The sequence below is a fragment of the Rhipicephalus microplus genome, chromosome 10, assembly GCF_043290135.1.
Source record: "Rhipicephalus microplus isolate Deutch F79 chromosome 10, USDA_Rmic, whole genome shotgun sequence".
In the NCBI taxonomy this organism is placed as follows: Eukaryota; Metazoa; Arthropoda; class Arachnida; order Ixodida; family Ixodidae; genus Rhipicephalus; species Rhipicephalus microplus.
In genome coordinates this window covers 9,119,236-9,140,012 of record NC_134709.1, presented here as the reverse complement: position 1 = coordinate 9,140,012, position 20,777 = coordinate 9,119,236, and the positions used below count along the sequence as shown (strand labels likewise).

At 46.5% G+C, this 20,777-nt stretch overlaps 1 protein-coding gene across 1 annotated transcript in view; it reads right to left on the bottom strand.

Moving 5' to 3' along the window:
* Positions 1-763: 763 nt before the first annotated feature.
* The window catches only part of LOC119181130 (uncharacterized), a 34,920-nt gene continuing 14,906 nt past the window's right edge, over positions 764-20,777 (bottom strand). The window contains exons 2-4 of the mRNA XM_037432313.2: positions 19,669-20,088; positions 18,396-18,708; positions 764-12,295 (exon numbers count right to left, since the gene is read on the bottom strand). Of these exons, the coding sequence (XP_037288210.2) occupies positions 12,250-12,295; positions 18,396-18,708; positions 19,669-20,088 (779 nt within the window). The 3' untranslated portion in view covers positions 764-12,249. The remainder of the gene's footprint in view (positions 12,296-18,395; positions 18,709-19,668; positions 20,089-20,777) is intronic.

The following is a 20,777-nucleotide window of genomic DNA, read 5'->3' as shown; positions in this document are numbered from 1 at the left end:
AGGATGGCGGCCATTCGTGCTTAAACGTACTTCCTTCGCATTCTTCACTTTCATTTCGCTATGTTCTTACGTAAACAGGACTGCGTCAAGCTCACAGTGACGGTGCAACTACGACGACGACGAGCAGTTGTCCACCGTTGTCAACTATTGCAACGAAAAAAAAGTAAGAATCATTGTCGCTTCGCTAATCTTCTCGGGTTGGTGGACGCACCACTGTATCTTTAGTCTTGCTTATCTTCTGCTCTAACAAAGCAATGAAGACGAATGCGAGCAGCTACTGCAAGCAAGGGTCACCGCAGTCGAAGCACGTCCGGCAACCAGTAAGCACCCTGCGACGGCGGTTGTCCTCCTAAGAGGGCGCCCGCATCGAGTCACCAAATATGTATTATGTAATGATCCTGAACCGGGCCACCCTCCGAAAGCTTTGTGCACATAGCATGATTTCGCTATAATGAACTAGAATGTATTCCAGTTCACTATTGTCAAAGGCGGCCTCCACGATAGGGCCGCCTTTGAGCATGGTACGGTGTAACGTGATGAGAACATGTGACATAACCTCACAGCGAAGCCACAAATTTTGATGATGTATGACGTCATCATCATGTCGTATGATGACGTCATCGCGTGATTTTCTTTTTCTCATCCTTCAACCCCGTCGACGCTGGACTAAGACGGGCGATCTTCGCGTTTGATAAGGATGCGCTACTGTTATCAGTGAGTATACTGACTTCCCGCGTACATTAAAAAACAAAGAAAAGACACAGTCGGTTCAGAATTCCTTTTATTTGTACAAATCCGTGCGCGCCCACGGCAACAGCGTAGATCGGCAAACAGTTGGAAAGGGATACAAGCGTTGATCTCCGCCGAAAACCACCTTGTACTGCCACTGTTAGGTGCTGCTTTAGTACACCATGAAAATCTAAAAAAAAAAAACGCATGTTTCTGTGTTTTCGAGTCTAACTGCACGAGACAACAGATTGTTGGTCTGACAACGCGGATCACAACAAACACAATAGAGGGGATCGCTAGATGTCAGAACGGAGGAGTATTGCTACGTGGGCTTTAACGGCATAAAACCGCAACATTCACTGTGTTATTCAGCGTCTCTGGAATCACAGTTTGGCCAACAAATCATCCCTCGATAATAAGGCATACTGACAACAGTACAGCTCTGGTCGTCCGAAATGATTTCGACAAAAGTTAACAGCTTCCACGGGACGTAGATAAGGAAATCACACTATCGAGTTTCGGTAAACAAGTCAGCTTGCGAGGTTCAACCCGGAAACATTCAGAGAACTGAGATAAAATGCGAACAAGAACACGATTATAACGCCTTCTACAGTGATACAGTCGCTATACTGAGAACAGATCACCAAAAAATTCAGCATGCGTACAGGTCACGTTTACATACTACATACACAGAGGATATGTGCCACGCCTAAGTGAACGCTAGCCTAAATCCCGCAGTCGCGGTCATAGCGCACAAACCGTACCATGTACAACGTAAGACTGGAGTGGGGCTACGCTGTCATGTGTACGTTCTCAGTGTTCAACTCCGATATTGCAGTCAACAAATGCCCTCACGCGACGCGTCAGTGTCCACGTGTATTTTTCTCTCGACATTAATGAGATACCTGCAAAAGGGTTCGTCACGAGGAGTCGTCGCATGTTGCATAAAGAAGTATACGGACATCGCACACGTTATGCTGAGACATTACAGATAGCTGAGAGTTAGTGGAAGCGGTATATTACAAGCGTCAAAAACGATTTTCAAAAACACTCATGACAAAACGAAACAACAAATTACGTTGGGCCTTCATCTGTGCACTTTGAAGCCAGATACTTGACTTGCGCTTTCACTTTAAAACGACTTCAATGCAATTTTTCCCGTTTCTCGCTTTTTTTTTTGACACTTATCTTTGAAGTGGGTCTAAAAATACGGCATGAAATTGCGATCATGTCTTTATATATTTGCTAACATTATTATTATCCGACGTTTCGTGCCTGCTAGTAGTAATAATCAATAAACCAGGCCGAAGTCGAACAGAATACAAATATTAACCTCAATTTTACAAAAACGCTGCCGATGGCGCATACCATATTATGTGCGGTTTTGTCAGCGAAACCTTATCGACGGCGCGTTTTGAGCTCAACCCACCAAAACTTGCGAGTGAATTAATGTACGATTCATATGAACACAACATACAGCACAACAGACTGAATACCATACAATTTGGCAATTATCTAATGCTGATTCTGCTGCCCTATCGACCGTGGAAGCCCAGTCACGCTTCAAATGACACTGGGTCATATTGTCACAGGACCAGAACACAAAGCGTAGGCAAAACATCACAAACAAACAGGTTACCGCACGAGAAAAACAAATACATTGGAAGACGTTCCGCTGAGTTCACCGCACTACACACGTTACTTGGCGCTTCACTGTTTATTCGGCGATGCGGTCACTGTGGCAGACGGACGCACTTCTAAAGAAAGAGTATTGGATACGCAAAATAAACACGACACACACAAGCATGAGTTATTACGCAACACCGGTGATGCATTCGTCCTTGTATTTAGAATGTTGGACCACTTCGTACAAACAAGTACTACACGAGGGCATGCATTCACCGGAGAAGTGGCTCGCAACACAGTGCCAATTTCTTAAGAGTAAAACAAGAAAGTAGGAGTAAAAAGACTATACACTGGGTCTCACTAAACGCGTGCAGACTTGTGGGAGCGACAGCAGGCACCAGCCAATACAAAGAAGCGAATGCGCAAGCAGAGTTTTCGCGATTCCGAGGTTCACGTGGACCAGCGAATTTTTTGCGACTCGGACATGGTACGTTGGGGAATTTGTGTCTACGTAAACAAAGTTCCCATAGTATCCCTCACACTGTCTATTTTATATCAAGTCACACCCGACTGTACTTCGATAAATGCGTGCACACTAAACCACTAAATTATGTGCCGAGCACTTGCAGTAAGCTTCCTCAAACGGTGTAAGACCGGCTTTTCAGAAGCTGCTCCTGCACCTTACGCCGTTACTTTAGTGTGCCGTTCCGAGGACACGTGGTCTACACAACACGCAAGAGTTATGTCGGTGTCGACCGAGATTTCACTGACGTCATTTCCGTCACAGATGTTACGTCAGTGAAAAGACTGTGCAAATTCTGGTTGTTACTCTTATTTCTCTACTTACGCTCCACGCTTCACTAATTTTGTAGGGACACGTTTCACTTATGTGTTGTACAGTTTCTTACGAAAAATGGATCAATTATAAGCTTTCAAAGCGCCTCGTCACTTCAACAATTCTGCACGATTTTCGTGAGACGGCAAAAAGCACACACTAAATAAGACGAGAACATACGCCAAGGCCTAAAGGAAAGTCGCCGCAGCATACGTTTCACACGTCATGTATAGCTCGAAGAGTGATGGGCTGGAAGCAAGCGCTTCAGAAAAAAAAAAAAAGCTTTGTACACGCAACAGGCAAAAAACACGAACGCTCTGCAAAACTCCATCGGACGATCTAACGCTAAATACTTCATAATGCCATTATAACGGGACACTGACGCAACAACGGGGCGATTACGATGGTTGTGCAATAAAAAGCACTTTGTCATTGCGATAACCATAAGCAACGGGAGTGTCTAAAAGAAGCGGGAAGGTTCGCCTGGACTTCCATCATCACTCAACGCATCGCTTCTATCCAATTATACAAGTAACAGCGAATAAAGTGCAGAGAACGGTGAGAAATGACGATAAGAGAGTGAAAGCCTGTAGCGCCAGCACCTCAGCGTTACTTTGATGACTTGTACAACAAGTGTTCAAACATAAGCTCGGTGTCACAGCTGAAACGATGCAGATGGAAAGATTCACAAAAAATGCGCCCCCCTCTTTTCTGTGTGCGCGTTCGCGGATCTGAAACATTAAGCTCAAACAAAAAACACAGAGAGCCATGCACTGAAAATAAAAATATTAAAACTAAAAGCTAGTGATGTGTCAATTGAAATAGGTTGATTGGTGTAACCTTACCCCAATCATTTTCTGAGAAATATGGCTAGTATAGTACTTCAGAGAAACGTCTATTAACGGATCACGAAATAAGTATATTAAATATACTCCAAGAATGCACGAGTGCAATCTCGTAGCCCAAACTTTTTTATGCTATACTGGCAGAATGAGCCATATCGGAATTTACTCAGCACAGGGTGACCTATAAGCGGAGAATGCAAAAATAAAATGTGTTAAATATTTCAAGAGGTCACAGCATGGCTGATAGACTGCAGCATTTTTGTTGTTTTGTTCAGACGCTTCACAATAAAATGTGATCATCGCTTAATTAAAAACGAAACATTTTACCCATACGACTCCTAAATTATGTCGTACAAAATTTGCCACTCGACACATGCTAATTTACACCCCCTGTCACGTGCGTACGTGCGTGTCACGTGCACCGATAATGACATATTTCTAGTCAAATAGGTGAGTGCAATAAAAAGACGTTATGCACAACTTTAAAGTAATCTTTATATTTAGCACAAACAAATGTTTTTTGTACACAGCTCTAATGTCACGTAATACATTACACCAATCGCCAACGTTATGATTTCCTTGGCATCTGCATAAAGTGGAAGCTGGATTTCATTAGCCATTTCCCACTATCTGTGGCAGTCATCAAGCATTAACACTTCTGATACGCCCGACTTACAAAGTACCGTATTCGCACAATTGTAGGTATAGCCCTTTTTATTAACAAAATTTGAAATCCAAAGTTCGGGTACATTCGAAACCGAAACTAGCAGTGGCAGTTACGGCGGGACAAAACAAAAATCCGAGATGTTGCGATATGGCTACGACATTACTTTTGTTACATTCCGGCTTCACCTGTAACAAAGAACATATTTGCTCGTGTGCAACCCGTACCCCCTCATCAACTAAGCTGAATTATTTGCATAGCTTTCAAGCACTGCAGTGAAACCACCTTTGCCCTACATAATTCACGTTTCTTGGTTGCGATATAAAACACATTTCGGAGTTGTTGATCTTAAACTATTCCTGCACTGTTTTTTTACGAGGGCACGTAAAGAGAAGTCAGTAATAAGACAGGCGCTTGACTCGTCAGCTGTACTCAGTTTTCATTTTTCTTTTGCTGTGCGATCTTTAAAAAAAAAAAGAGAGGGGGGGGGTCAAATTTCATGAAAGTCGACTTACGATAGTGTAAATTCGGCACGCCTCGAGGACACGTTAAGGTGGACGAGTTTTATCCATGCATAGCTTTCCCCTGGTTAGTGCGCCACAGCAGAATGCAAATGGAAACGAAACGCAGTGCACGACATCGAGGCAAAACAACGGAAGAAGTTAGCGCGGTAATAACCAGAGAGTTCCTTCCGAGTCGACGTGACCGATAGCCGGCGAAGTGATGCGCCGATTCTGCGTTGATACCGCGGCGCGCCGCTGGTAACGAGAATGGTTTCGTTTTACTTTGCGGTGGTACGGCCAGTACTGCGCGTGCTTCGGACACGCTCCAGAGTGCAAGTCAACGGCGACACGAGTACTGCGAAGGATGCGGCTTCTTTTTTTTTTTTCTTCTCTTGATTGTTCAAGCAAAATCGAAGCTCCCAATCCACGACGCGCTGAGCAATTGATGACATGACGTAGCGGAAGCATGGTCAAAGGAGCCCAAGGAGTATTGGAGTTACGCATAGGAAAAGTACTGTGAAGACTTGCAAGATCGAGGTGCAATTACGAAACGGGTCTATTTTAACACAGCATGGAGTCACGATCACGCCTACGTTTGCGGATTTTTTTTTTTTTTTTTACAAAGACAAGTTTCATAGCTAAGCAATGCGACCAACTGAGCTGCCCGGGCGGCACTGGCCGGGCCGAACAGACTAAGTCGCACTGACCAGATAACCAGGACATTCACGAGCAACGCGCTAAGCTAAACCACAGGCTTGCGATTCTGGATGTTTTAGTCGACACGCTTACAGCCGCTAGGCCAGTCTACTTAACCAGTGGGGCGGTTGCCCTTGCCACGCGCTGGTCTTGGGTCCGAATCCCCGACCAGGACTTTTCCTTTTGAAACCACAAAGCCTCGCAATCCACAAACACTAATGGGCTTTCTTCATTACCAATGCAGTATGCATTCAAACAAAACTATAATCTTCATCTCACCCTTATTGACCACAATATAGCCAAGACGAAGCGATACTGCACGCGGCAATAGTAGGCTTAACAAATTCTTCCTGGTACCGCCAACCCAAGGAGTAGAATAAACATTGCTGGCACAAAAAATAGTATAAAATCCCGGACATCTTTTTTTTTTTCAAAGCAGGAACCTCTTGCCGCATCTAACTAGGTAACTGCCTCATGAGCTCTGAAGCAAGGTTAGCTGGACCTCGCCTGCCTCCGATTAAGCGTTAATTAAAAACAGCACAGAAATTACAACGTATCGCACGTATAAGCCCATTTCGCTAGTGCTGCGCCTAGTTTTGTGAACTAACAGCCACTCTACGCTAGATGATATATTCTTCTATGATGGACTTGGTCCCTGAACAACGACTGTGCGAAAAAAATAGTATGTCAAAAGAAAAAAAAAGAAAAATTCGTGGGCTAAAAGTCCTTCGGCGTATGGGGGACACAACACACACAATGAGAATTTAACGGCACTCTATTCAACTTTTATGTGAAGTCGTCGAAACGAGAACTACCACATCGATACGAAACTCTGCGGCAGCTCACCACATATACACAAGTTCACAAACATATGCACTCGTGTAATAATTAAAAGGTTACTGACACAAAAATTTCCGTCTAGTGTTTTTTTTTTTTTTTTGCTGCAATATGTTGCTGGGCGCGTATTAGTCATAACATGACACATAGCTTGTTGCAACGCGCGACAGACAATTAATCACAGCGTATTTATTACCGACGAGTCTCAATTTCGGTTTGCGCGAGCTCAGAGAACGAAAGGCCGCCGGGTGCAACTAACGCCATCTAGCGTGTGAAACAGCACACAGAACTGTGACGCGCTTCCGCGTTGCTCGTATGGTCTTTCGCACGCGGCAGGTGCAGCGCGATGTCTTTGTCGTCATCGGCATCATCGTCGCCTGTTGGCAAAAACTTTCTCGAGATGCCCACATGATCGCCACATGAACGAACTCGCGACAGCCGCCGTGCCGGCACAAGCGCAGCCAAAGGGCAATGACGACTTTGACGTCATCCTTCTAGCTTCGTCAGCTTGGATCTCAGTAGAAGTGGTGGAATACCGAAAGCTGGACGGCACCTTCAGCTCACCTTCAATGATGTCAATGTCGCGAAGTGCGGCGTATAGCGCTAGATCACGCATGCGAACTTTATTTTTTTTTATAAATTGATTCCCAAGCTGTATTTACTGTTGAGATTCGATAGACAATACACACATGTTCACGGGAACAGATTTCGAAGGCTGTCTCAACCACGAAATTTTGTGTGAGTACCCCTTCAAAGGGCAAACTGGCTAACGTAAAAAAAAAAAGTGTGCCACAAATGAGGGCGCCAAAATATTAAGTAGTGATCGAGTAGAAAAAATACGCTTACGAAATATGAGTTGCGAGATACATGTAAAAAACGATGAAAAAATAAATTAACACTTCTTAAAACACGAGAGTATAAGCTCGGTTGCGATGAGAGAAGGTGAAATATCGAGGTATTATTGTGCACAAAAGCTCTCGGACGACTGCTTGCATGTCACTACGCAGCCACAATAATGTTGACGAGAAAAAATCTTCATGACCAACAATGCTACTAAATCTCGAAGTGCTCACGATGTGAAAACTCTTAACCGACCGATACCGAACCTCCTACTTTAATGACCTTTCGTCAAAGGCGTACCTAAAACTTTATGGCAAGATTGTGTGACTGGTAACGTGGTTTAAGAGTTAACCTTTGTCGTCGCTGAACAGAGTATCTTTGAAAATGAGAGAAGAAAAAGAAAACGTACAGTTGGACGCATTCAATCTTGATTACTTTGTAAGGTAGCTTACGAAAGCAGTACCACGTGACCACACATCCTGGACAACTTTTTGACCGCGGCTCACGTGACGTGACGTCATCAAGATAAACAACAGGCCTAACACTGATCAGAGGCGTCGCTTATGAACAGAAGCACTTTAGAGACGATATTCCTACATTTTTCTCTCTTTCTCAAGCAGACAGCATTGCCCGGCTCCAATAAACACTTATTTCGTTTTGTTAATAACATGTAGCATACTTCTAAAATTAATCGTGCTCATGTTTACTTCCAAATGTTCATCGCAACAATTACACACTTTTGTGCCTCCCACAAGGCGCAAAATTTGTTCGTCTAGTGAGAGAACGACGTGTCTAGTAGCTCTACCTTAATTTTTTCAATGGCTGATGTTCTTACTCGTTCACTTGACCAGTGGTACACGACCGTCTTATCGTTTCTTCATCAGAGCAGGCGTCCGCCGCAGAGGACAGCGAACCGGCAATCTCGCTAACACCGGAAGCGAGTAAGCTGATTTCGTGACACTTGTAGCTGCCTCGTGATTCGTGCGACGACACCACACCCGACAGCAATGTTAAGATACGATGAAACAACGTGGGCTGCTAAACTTCTCGAGGTGCGACACTTCTCTGTGTGTGTTTGAGGAAAACGCGACGGACTTAAGCTGCGATGCAACTGCAGATTTTAAAACTTGCCCGCGTAAACCAAGGCGTTCGCCAAATGAGTTCCATTTTCAAGCTAGCTGCTGATCCATCTCTTTCTTAGTCTTCTTTCCTTTCTATAGTTCCCCCTTTCTTCGGCATCAGGTGCAAGGTAGCCAAACAATCCAAAGCTTGGTTAACTTTCCTGCATTTCCTCTTCGTTTATCTCGCTTTATCTATCTATCTGCTCCAAGAAGATGCAGTCATATTACCTTGGTTTAATTTATTTACCTATTCCAGCAAATGAGCCGACAAGCCGGCACTACAGACGTTCAAACCAACTAACACAAAACAGCCTCCGCGGTGGGAAATGAAATAAATAACGCCCGAAGGCACCCAATTTCATATTGCTGAGGGTCGTATCCATGGCAACGCTGAAAGCAAGGCCAGTGTGTGCCAAATGCTGGACACCGTTGGCACCACAGTCCTCTGGGGATCTTATGGCACTGGCAACAGCCACGAAATGAAATCCCCACCCTACGTGACATGACGTGAAATCATGGCACAGACAGAACGAATGTGACTTGTGACACTTTTAAAGTGACAATGCACGAGCAGTAAAAACTTTAAAAAGCTGCCTTCTAGGACATATGGATTTTTCTTTTTTTCACTTCTTTGTGGTATGGCTACACTCTAAATCAGGTCCTGGTTAAATTCTGGCTATATCCAGGACATCAGACAAAAAAAAAGCCTGCCGGTTTACTGGCTATATCTAGCACTTTAGGCGGGACTTCGTTAAAGTGCACAAATGAAACAGCGCCATAGAGGCGTGACATGAACACGCGAATATTACGAACGATTGCATATGCCGCGGCTACTACGACTCACGTAAAAGGCCCCAAACCAGACTTGTCGGGCACATATTTTGTGACTACGGGCGCCGATCAAAGCAAGCGCCGATCAAACAACACAGCACAACCTTCCGACATAGTTGTATAAACTGTGTCATATCGATAACAAGCTATTCCTCTGAAATATCTCTCAACATTACAATCGACAAGACAAAACACGCGGAATATATATTCGCGTGACAACTCACTTGGGCGGCTTAATCTATCACCACCTATAAAGTTGGCGGCCTTCGAAGGGTTCGCTTCTGTGAACCCGACGACAGCGAGTCGAGTTGACGCGACCCGATGCTCACGAGGCCCGATCCGCTACCGTTGCATGAACGCCAAGGTTTGTGTGAACGTATCTCAAATCACACTTAAATTTCTCGCCTCTTGCCTGCGCCAAAAAACTTTCTCGTAGCTATCCATCTTTAAAGGTGAGACATCGAATAGGTTTAGATTGATAAACTATATATGCTCTGAGAGGTGTAACGTCATTAATTTCACAGCCGTGAGTTTATTAATATAGAATAAAATGAAGGTCAAGGTTTGATTTTTAAATTTCGCGCTGAAGTCTCCGCGCATGACGTCAGGGGTTTCATAGCGCATTTTTCCTATTTTGGCTCGATTGAATTTCCTGAAAATTGGTATGTTAATACCGAGTCCCCACGGAAAACAACGTACTTAATTTTTACTGATTAAGAACGAAGTCATGAAAATCAATGACCTCACGGTGCTAGGTTCTGAAATCTCAAAGTGGCGTCGACACCAGCGATTTTGTTTTGCGTGTTTTCTCGCTTGCCCAGCGTCTTCGCGGGACGAGTATGGTGTTTTCGGAATCTCGAAAAATTAGTTTACTAGCATGAGAAAATCGTTTTTCTTTTTAGCGTGCCTTTAAAGTTCGTTTCCGGAATTAAAACACCTTTAGAACCACAAATGCTGTAGGCCCACGTGCTCAGATTTGGGTGCACGTTAAAAAACCCCAGGTGGTCGAAATTTCCGGAGCCCTCCACTACGGCGTCTCTCATATCATATGGTGGTTTTGAGACGTTAAACACCACAAATCAATCAAGTCAATTCTTTAGAACCACTGCGAGCAATATACGCTATTTTACTGGTACGTGTACTCCCAGAAAAATAAGATTTCGAAACAGCTCGCAGAACTTGTTCTTACAAACGCGCCACTCCCAAAAACTGCAACCTTTTAACTGCAAACAGAATGAGAAAACTGTGCGTCTTCGGTTGATCGTCCTTTAAAAGACATTCGCTTTCATGTCGAAACAGGCACCAAAACAACAATCATTGCGATGATCTACACCACTTTTCCATAACCGCGGCCTAACATCGATCACCCGCTGCCCTCCAATGTCTGCATAAAGGTATCGACACGCCACACTGCTTCTCGCATCGAACCGGCGGATGTTCAACAATGTCAAACACTAAAAATGGGCGAAACAGCGACGTAGTATACCCTTACGCACGACACTTAATCGCAGTACACTCCATCAATTAACAGCTACAACGCTTATCCCAAACTGTGCCAGTTCCTGCCAGCTGCGTTACAACATCATTCGTTCATAGCTCAAGGCTAAGACTAACACCGACCAATCGAAAACGACAGAAACGGCAAATATTTTAACTCATCTATAAGCCAAGCAAACGCTAGCCGGGTTATATAAATATTGCTAGAAATCCCGTCTTTCGTATTCAACGTGTGCGCCACGCTTGTGAAATTTGCGAGCAAATGACGAAGCATAGACGGCGGCGCCACAAAAAACGAATATCAATGGAACAAATTTCCAGGCCACCACTTGACCAGAGTACTGGCCTCTCTGCAAAAAACCGAAACAATGTGCCAGAACGAGGGAGAAGCGGGCGGCAGGATCAGCGCTGTTAGCGACATCTTGTAACGCTGCATTATAACCCAAATAAGTGGTTTTCGTATAGTACGATTGTCGAAAACGAAGAAAGAAAAAGCAAGCTACAACGTTATATATCGTCGCTAGCAGCGCTTTTTAACAAGCCTCCTGAGTAACCTACAAATAAATTTTAAAGTACGAGTAGAAATAACTGAAACACGAACTGTGGTCGAATTCGACGTCACAAGCTTACCGCTACCCGCGCTGCTGCATGCTGCGCACGTCCACTTTTACGGCGTTGCGTCATTCGGGAAGCATCAGTGCACACAAACTCAACGGATCGGGCATAACACTGCGACTAACCTAAACTATGCACAACTAGAGATTAACTTTCGAGGAACCTTTCTTTTCGCTCTATCTCCTTCCCACACCGAAACGTTGCAACCGCGGGAGTCGAGCTTTCCTAAAGCCGGCGGAACATCACAGCTGTCCCGGTCCGCGCGGATGCCGCAATGCGCCCGGTACTACAACCGGTGCCGCGCCTCGGTGTTTTCTTAATTGTCCCTTAACGACACTATACGAGACACGCGCAGGTCAACACGAGGTCACACACGATCGTACACAGCCGGGACCAAACGGTGGGTGCATAGCGCTCTCCGCAAGAAAAGTCCAACGGGGAGAAACTAACGCGTTGTGATATGCTTCTGCGATGCGTCCAGACGCTGATATAGATGCTGGGTTTCTTCGTTTCGTCAGCGGTTGCCGGGCGGGAGTTGCCCGGCGAAGAGACGACCGTCGCGGTTAGGAGACCACGAAGGCGCTTCCGGCGACCAATCGAAGCGCGCCCTTCACTCGAGCGGGCGAAGATACGGGAAGTCCTCGTTGTCTCGATCCCTGGAAGAGATAAAAAACGAGAAACGGGAGAGGGATAACATGAGCACTGTTAGCTTACGTTACCGACGAAATTACGCTGGCATCGTTACACTAAGCAAGGGTCGAGTAGGGCACCTATGATGTAAACTGTCGAAAATGTATCGCGCCGATGGCCCAGGAACTGGCAGTTGTAATGCTGCCCAAATATTCACACCACCAAAGGCGCACCGCGAATCCGTAAACACGTTACATACGCGCACGCGACCAGGGCCAACTATATGCCCATACAACTAAGAATACAGCTCAAGAGGGCGCTGGGCGATTTGGTAAGGCATAACTACAAAAACTGCGCGAAACAAAAAAAAAACAAGAGAGACAACAGTGGCATTTGCTCAGCCAGCCATCACATACGGGTCAATGAGTACCTGGTGATAGACACAAACAACAGCATATGTAGCTCATTACAAAACGAGGTCTGGTTACATCTACTTTTCATAGGCGATCTCGGCTGAAAAACCCTGCAACACTCTTGCAAGAAACCATCGAATGGCTTCGCGAATCGACAACGAAAAAAAAATCTTTTTTTAGAATCCGTTAAGCGCGGGCGCAGTTATAGATATTAGTCGCACGCTCTAATTGCCGCGTCTCTTTTCACGAGCGCGCTGCAAGATAAGCAGGGAGGGATGGCACGGGGGATAAAAGTAACGTCACGCGCACGTCATGACGTTGAATTTTTTTTTCGAACGCACGTGCGTACATTCAATGTGATCACGATCACAAACACGTGGCGGCCTCCCGCGGCGGCAGTGGTAACTATGCAGCTTATGACGCTCAAATAAACCAATGGCTGTGAATTTCAGGTATATGGCATCACTTTGGAGAAAGGGGAGGGAATGAATTCTAGCTAGCTTTGAGAGTTAAATGTAGATTGCCAGGGGAAAAAAAATTTTAAAGTCTCAAGCGAAGTGGGACACCTCACAAGTGGTTCACAAGGAAAGGGACAAGGAGGGATTAAAAAGAGAGAAAAGTGAAGATCGGAAGAGGATTAGAGAAGTTCGCTGACGGGACAAACGTAAGCCGTGGAATTCACCGAGCGTCTCCAGATTGCCAGGTCAGCGCAGCGCTACAACGTTTGGCTCGCGTGCTCCCAGGAGCCTCGACTACCAATCGGCAACATTTACTTGCCATGGTGAAAAAGTATTACAGGGACAATTTAGCAATAACACTATATACAGTGACCGTGTCGACGCTAACGTTTCGACAATAAAAAACGCGGAACCGCTGGTGATAATCGAAATTAAGAAACGCCGTTTCACATACTATACACGGCGTGTGATGCCAATTAAAAAAAAAGTGGGGTGATTACATGTTAGACTGGCAAAACTACTAAATCAAACCCTTCGCCTCAAAGAGGCAGTGGTATATACCCCGGACATATATGTTTCCTTTGCGTCCTTTTTCAAATTCTTCCTTTTGTCGAGCGCCTACCATGACAAAGAATTATTTATGGTAAACTTATGCAGATAATCGTTGGGGAGAGGCCTTAATGACTGCCTGCTATCAGAAAACGGCCTTTCTTGGCGAGTTTTTCACTCAAGTACGCAAACCGACAGAACCAACAAGGCGCTTCTATATCTCTCCGCATCTACACGTATTTTTGCACGACAGTCGACCGCGAGAAGAGGGCGTACACAAGCGGAGCGACTCGTAGTACGCGCTACTCGGCACCGCAGGCTAGGCATTTCCAGCAATGACGAAAAAGGAAAAAAACGGAAAGTGGGAGAGGCGGGAAGGAGGGGAACGGCCAAATCGAAGGCGCCGAGATAAGGAAGAGAATCGCGAGAAAGAGCCCGCCGCGATGTAGTTACAAAACACACACCCACACGCAGGAGGGAGTGCTTTATACGGCAAGGAGAAGTCACGAAGTCGGGAAACGGAGTTGGTGCGGCGGAAGGGCGAGGAATATTTTGTCCGAACGAGCGAAGATGGCGAGTTCGGCGAAGAACGCCCCGAGGAATCGGAAATCGGCGGAAGTAATCGGCAGCGCGCGAGATTTCTTTTCGCGCATGTGGGCGCGCATTTATACCGCAGAAAGCATCGCTCTACGTCACCGTCACACCGTTGGTTCTTTGAAGAGAAAACGGGTCGAAAATCCTCTCCCCTGACGAAAACCGGTGACGTCACGATGACGAAACAGGGCGTTTGACGATTGTGAGAACGAACCCTCAAGGGGGCGAGCGGCCAACGCAAACAATCAATCCAGCGGGAAGTACGAATCCATAAACGGCCAATGAGACAGCCAAAAAACAAAACAACAAACATTTGATAGACTGTAGAAAGACGCAAAAGTGTGAAAAAATGCAGGAACAAACGACGGGCGAAATGTTCGCGAGAAGCCACAGAAGAAGAAGCTCCGTTTTCTTGGAAGCAAAGAAATTCACGTTCCGAGTAAAAAAAAAAAAGTACGTTTTGCGGCTAAACAACGAACAGGTGAGGAATCCGCGCGTCCATTTTCCTTCCACTCGTCTTCACAGAATGATCTTACGGGAAAAGCTATATATTGTAGCCAAAGACGTCAAAATAAAAACAAGGAGAGGAGCCGAGAAAGCACCAAGCATTACTGAAATACACGCAACGGTTGCGCAGACTTGTGAGCCACGCGAAACGCGCAGTGTCTAAGCGAGCATCGCAGCTTCGTACGCAGCCGAGGTAGTTAAAAACGTAATCAAAAACACAACGAGGAGAAAAAGCTGCTTTCGTGATGAGTCTGTTACGGAGAAAGGAAACGATCAACGGCCCCGCGATATTTCACCGGAATGCAATGCGGGATGCTAACAGTGAGTGGAAGTGGAAAACTTCCCTGCGCGTCTTCCAGGAAACCGCAAATTGCGAAACTGTCTACAGTCAAAGAGGGGGCGGGAAAGCATCAGGACCAACAAAAAATTTGGAGGAAGAAAAAAAAAACACTGCTGGGAACACTTAGCGATCCCGCACAGCCACCAGCTTCTACTGACACTAACGATTTCTCGAGGAACGCTGCTGGTTTACAGGCGAAGCATGGCGGGCGAAGAGATTTCCTCGAACGCTGGAACGCCCCATGATCGCATTAATCCTCCCGAGGTCGACCCGGGAACATTGAGCGGGGTGACCGGCGCTATCGTCGAAATGTAAAGTCCAGAAGAGTGGAGTCACCCGGTACAGAACTTGATGCTTCGGCCAACGGCGATTAATCATCGAATTGCGACGGCGCCACGCCCGGATAAAGTGCCAAAGGAGCGGTGACTGCGTGCATTGTGGCCTATTACGTACGATTCTAAAGTGTTTAATAATAAAATAAGTTTGACAGGTTTGATGAGCCAAAACAACGATATGATTAAGAGGCATGCAGTTGTTCGGAGCTTTGGGAAATTACGCCCATTCACGGATACGCGCGCTTCGAAGGAAGTGACCTGAATTCCTTAAGCGGTGTGATTTTTGGGGCTTGTTGATACATGGCACGAAGGAAAGAGTGCGTTAACTCCCTACAATCTAGAGACTGCCAAAATGGCAGTGTCTCGATTGTACGGAGGGAACGTAATAGAATGAAGCGAGATACATGCGAAGCTTTACACCTCACGAAGCGGGGCGCTGAAATACGTGTCAGTCAACCTTGGGTGCATAAAGAATTCCTGTACCTGGCGAATCTACAGACGGTTTTCCGCAGCTGGTTTGCTCATTTAAATTTATATGGCGCTACAACACCGCGGACTTCTTTTTGCCATGGCCGTCTCTCTGCCGAGGCCTTCTATAGCATAGAGTTTCCTAATATACACTAGAGGGAACTCTGGCGCTAGTGTCTACGGGAGCTGCAACGCACGGCGCTTCGGCGAGAGTGGGAATGATGGGTAGTACACACATTTGTCTAATCTTCGTACTTCTGGCCTGCTTCTGGCTACATGTTTGTTCGTGTGGCTTGGAGCTGTTTTCCCACGAAACAAAAAATGAGCAAATGTTCAGCGGTTGTGCTTCACCGCCATATTTTTTTAACGCTTACCTTTTCAAATCAGGTCACGAAGTTCAAAAGGGTTCGTCTATTTCTTTAAAACGAAACCGTAACCAGCAATAAACGAAGCCGCAAGTACGATTTGCCGCCTGCAAGTACGAAGACAAGGCATATGTATTCTACCCAACATTCCCATGGTCGCTGAACGATCGCAGCGCCAGAGCCACCTCTAGTTAATTTTAGGAAACTATGTTCTACAGTACTGCTCAACCGCCGCTTCGCGTTTTCCGATCGGCGTCCCCGTAGCGGCTGCGCGCACGGAAGTAAAAGCGAAGCAGACGTTATGGTGGGGCCAAGCAGACGACGCGACACGGGTGTTCAGTGGTGCTGCTATAGTGAACTAGAACCAACTTGCCGCAGAAGGCCACGACAGAAAGATGGCCACGGTAAGGAAAGTAACCATGGCGGCACCTACGGGTGCCATTTCCATCCGCGACGATTTTATGTTGTCCTCCTGCGCTGTGTGGACCTCAAGTTCGCAACTCACGCGTTTATTTGCTTCATATTTACGTCCTGAAGCTTTGACAGCAACGTGTATTCGTCGGTATTTTGCAGCGTTTTCTAGATTCATTCTCAATTTATCGGAGGCAATGCCTATAGTATATGCATCGCTAAATAAACACAGCTAATCTCCTTAATAAAGGCAGCACATACCTGACGTCTTGTCCCCAGCATGAGGTGGCACGAAGCGGTAGCCGATTTCACCATTCATTTATTGCTGTGACGACAGCGGGCGAGTAGCAAGCGCGAGCTTGGATCGAGGCGGGTGGGCGCGTCTACAGGGGTGCTACCATGCTGACTTCGAAACCCAGCTACCGGCACTTACAGCCACGGCTCAAGGAGTTCGCGTGAGCAACTGGCAGAGAGGAGGCCAGCTTAAGGTCCCATAATCAAACCTAGCAGCGCCCGGGCGCCGCTGCGGAAAATAGTCTACAATTTCCCATATAGCGCACGCGTTGACATCCGATAAAGATAAAGAAAGAGGGGGTGGAGCGTTTCAAATAGTATGTTCTCATGATTCTGCTATTGACTTTTTTACACATGCGGGGCTGTGTTCTAAGAAATATCATGTTTTATAAAGTTCAATTGTAAGTACAGCCTTGTCCTGTACGTTACTTTCCTCTTGTGCTCACGTTTGTAGCTTGCTGGCGCCCTTCCCTTCATACCTTAATCTTTGACTTCGACCCAACACGGTGGTCTTGTGGCTAAGGCACTCGGCTGCTGACCCGCAAGGTCGCGGGATCGAATCCCTGCCGTAGCACCCGCAATTTCGATGGAGGCGAAAATGCTTGAGGGCCGTGTGCTCAGATTCGGGTGCACGTTAAAAAATCCCAGCTGGTCGAAATTTCCGGAACCCTTCACAACGGCATCTCTCATAATCATATGGCAATTTTGGGACGATTTTGCCTCCATATGCCGGCTTTCGTGCGCCCCGGAATATTTCTCCAAAATAACTTGCGAGTCGTCTTACTGCCGAAGCGGATTTCAGGGATCACATAGACCGAAGCATAAGGTTGATATCTGCCATCACCTACAACGTTCACAGCTACTCACGAGAAAACAGTCTGCTCTTCTAATCAACTCATTAAATAAATTTCCATTATCTACTCTGAAAGTTTTTCGCCCTTATATTTTGTAACCATCTTTACCTTTTGTAACTTTTGTAACCAGTATAATGCGCCTAGAATATGCATTGAGTTGCTACAGACTGCAATAGAAGACTCCTCAAAAGGTTCAACTGTTTGATAGATATGTGGGGTTTAACGTCCCAAAACCACCATATGATTATGAGAGACGCCGTAGTGGAGGGCTCCGGAAATTTCGACCACCTGGGGTTCTTTTACGCGCACCCGAACCTGAGCACACGGGCGTACAACATTTCCGCCTCCATCGGAAATGCAGCCACCGCAGCCGGGATTCGATCCCGTGACCTGCGGGTCAGCAGCCGAGTACCTTAGCCACTAGACCACCACGGCGGGGCAAGGTTCAACTGTTTTCGCAGCGGAAAAAAACTTCTCAATGGGTGCAACGATGTTTAAGGAGTATATCGATATCTCGAAGCAACCTGTGCGCACTTACTCTAGCACGAGGATCCTCCTCCTGCGCATGCGCCGATGCGAACAACGGCGCACGGCGATTACTACGGTGACGTTGATGATGAGGAAGCCGACGATGCCGGTGAGCGCTCCCAGGAGCACGTTGAAGGAAGGCACGGCGCGACTGCTGCTCTCTTCGTCGCGCAGGATGGTCTGCTTGTAGACCGAGTGGTACGAGCCCTGGTAAGGGTCCCGCTGACGCCACTCGCTGCCGCCACCGCTTTGAGAGTCGGACTGCGGCTGCTGCTGAGAGGGCCACGAATGCTGGTGCTGGTGGTCGCCCCCGACGTAAACACCTAGCGAGAACGAAAACCGTCCCTCTCGGCTTACATTCCAAAGCATGACAGCATAAACACATAGCTGCTTACTATACACAGCTTCATTGTAATTAGTCTGATTACTATTGTCTGCAGTCGGGCTAGTTTGTATACGGCAGATGTTGAACAGACTGGAGCGAATGCTCGAATCGGGACGAAGAACATAGAACCCGGACAAGCGCACACTCGCAACTAAGTTTCATTCATCGAAGAGATCTGCTTCACAATCCTGAGGCATGCGTACAAGAACGAGAAAAGTAAAGTTACACAATCTTTGGGAAACCACTTGATCGATTGATATCAACAACCACAAACCTAGCTATATACTCATTCTGATAAATGGTCACGGAAGCAACGCCGATACAACAATCACCGAATTTCTGTAGGCACATAGCCTCGGCCAGTTTCCGAGCCACCTTGTTTTTACTTTTCCGCAAAATAAATGTGTTGCCTAGCAATGGCCCACACGTGCATTGCTTGTAGTGATACGGCAAACGAGACCCTGTCCCATTTCTGGTAGACAGGGCGAGCTTTGCAAAGCGGTCATTAATACACCAGCCAAGGCATATATCTTCGCCCCTGCTCAGCGAAATTATACGCACACAACACGTTTTTGTGGGTAGGGCAGGAAAGCCATAACCCATTCTCGCTCCGCAATATCACGCCAATGATATCGTAGTTCTACCACATATAACCCCGGGAATCATACCTCTTATTTTACCGTCTATGCACAAGCTACCATTCCCGAGACTTACAGTTGCCTACGTAAATAACGGCTCCGGTTCTATAAATACATTCCTGTTTGTTATCGTGGTTGTCCAGCAATATCGATAAACGTCTCCTACTCCAATCAACCAATTGAAGCTTGTTGTTGATACCGTAAATTCATTTTTTGCGCTTTCGTTCGTCGCTACATCACGTCGCTCGCTGCCGACTGACCTGTGGTGAACCTGAGCACGTTGGATGTGATCTTGGTCTCGGTGCTCGCCGTGGTGTTGGCGCCGGAATCTGGCGCCGCGGCGTCGGTGAGGCAGCAGTAGCAGACCATGTGGAAGTGGTACGTGGTGTTGTGCCGCAGGCCACTCACGATGAAGGTCGGGCCGCGGGGCATGAAGTTGGACATGACCTCCACCTGGTACGGGTCCTCCAGGGGCCCGTACGCCAGCTCGCACGCCGACAGTCGGGACGCCGGGTCGTCGTCGCCTAGGCGTTCTTTGCCAGCGCTTCCGGGCTCTAGCCTCCAGGCGATCTCGGCGTAGCTCTCGCTGGCGCGGCTCAGTCCCACAACCAGAGAGGCAACCTTCTGCTGCGCCGTCGAATGCGCCGTCTGCTGCGCAGCCTCGCTCCCATTGGTCTTCACTGTAGTGGAGAAATCGCGGGCTTTTTATGGGGAGTACTCTAAGTCAGTTTGCACCCCTAAGAAAGTTTCGCGTGTCTATAACTAACACCCTACAATAAGGGTGCTTTGACAAACCAAAACACACATATCATGGATGTTTTGAAACACCCATGATATAGGTGTTTTTTGTTTGTCAGAGCGCCCTTATTATGTAGGGCACGTGTTAGTTACAAACACGCAAAGCAACTGATTTACAGTGTGGGTCATGAAACGTAATGCACAAGAGTTCTTAGGTGGACAAGTTGGTTCACGAAAATATTTACAGAACGACGCAAAATACGGGGCGGAGCATGACATGGAACAGTGAAATAACTATAGGCATGCTATCTATAGTCTATTCATGGACATTACGGCGTTAGACGCACATAACATGCGAGAGTAAAATTCTTTCGTGGACTAGTTGATTCATTGACATAATGACATAACTGTGCATAATAGGGAACGGGGCGGAATTACTACGTGGGCTAGTTAATTTATGGACATTGTAGCGTAACCACTCAAAATGTGGAACATGGAAAATTCCCAGGTGGGCTATAGTTGGCTCATGGACATTGCGTAACCACGCAAAATATGTGGCACGCACTAGATATTTCACAGGCATTATGACGTAACAGCGCAAAAATGTGGGAAATTCCGAGGCTGGCTATTT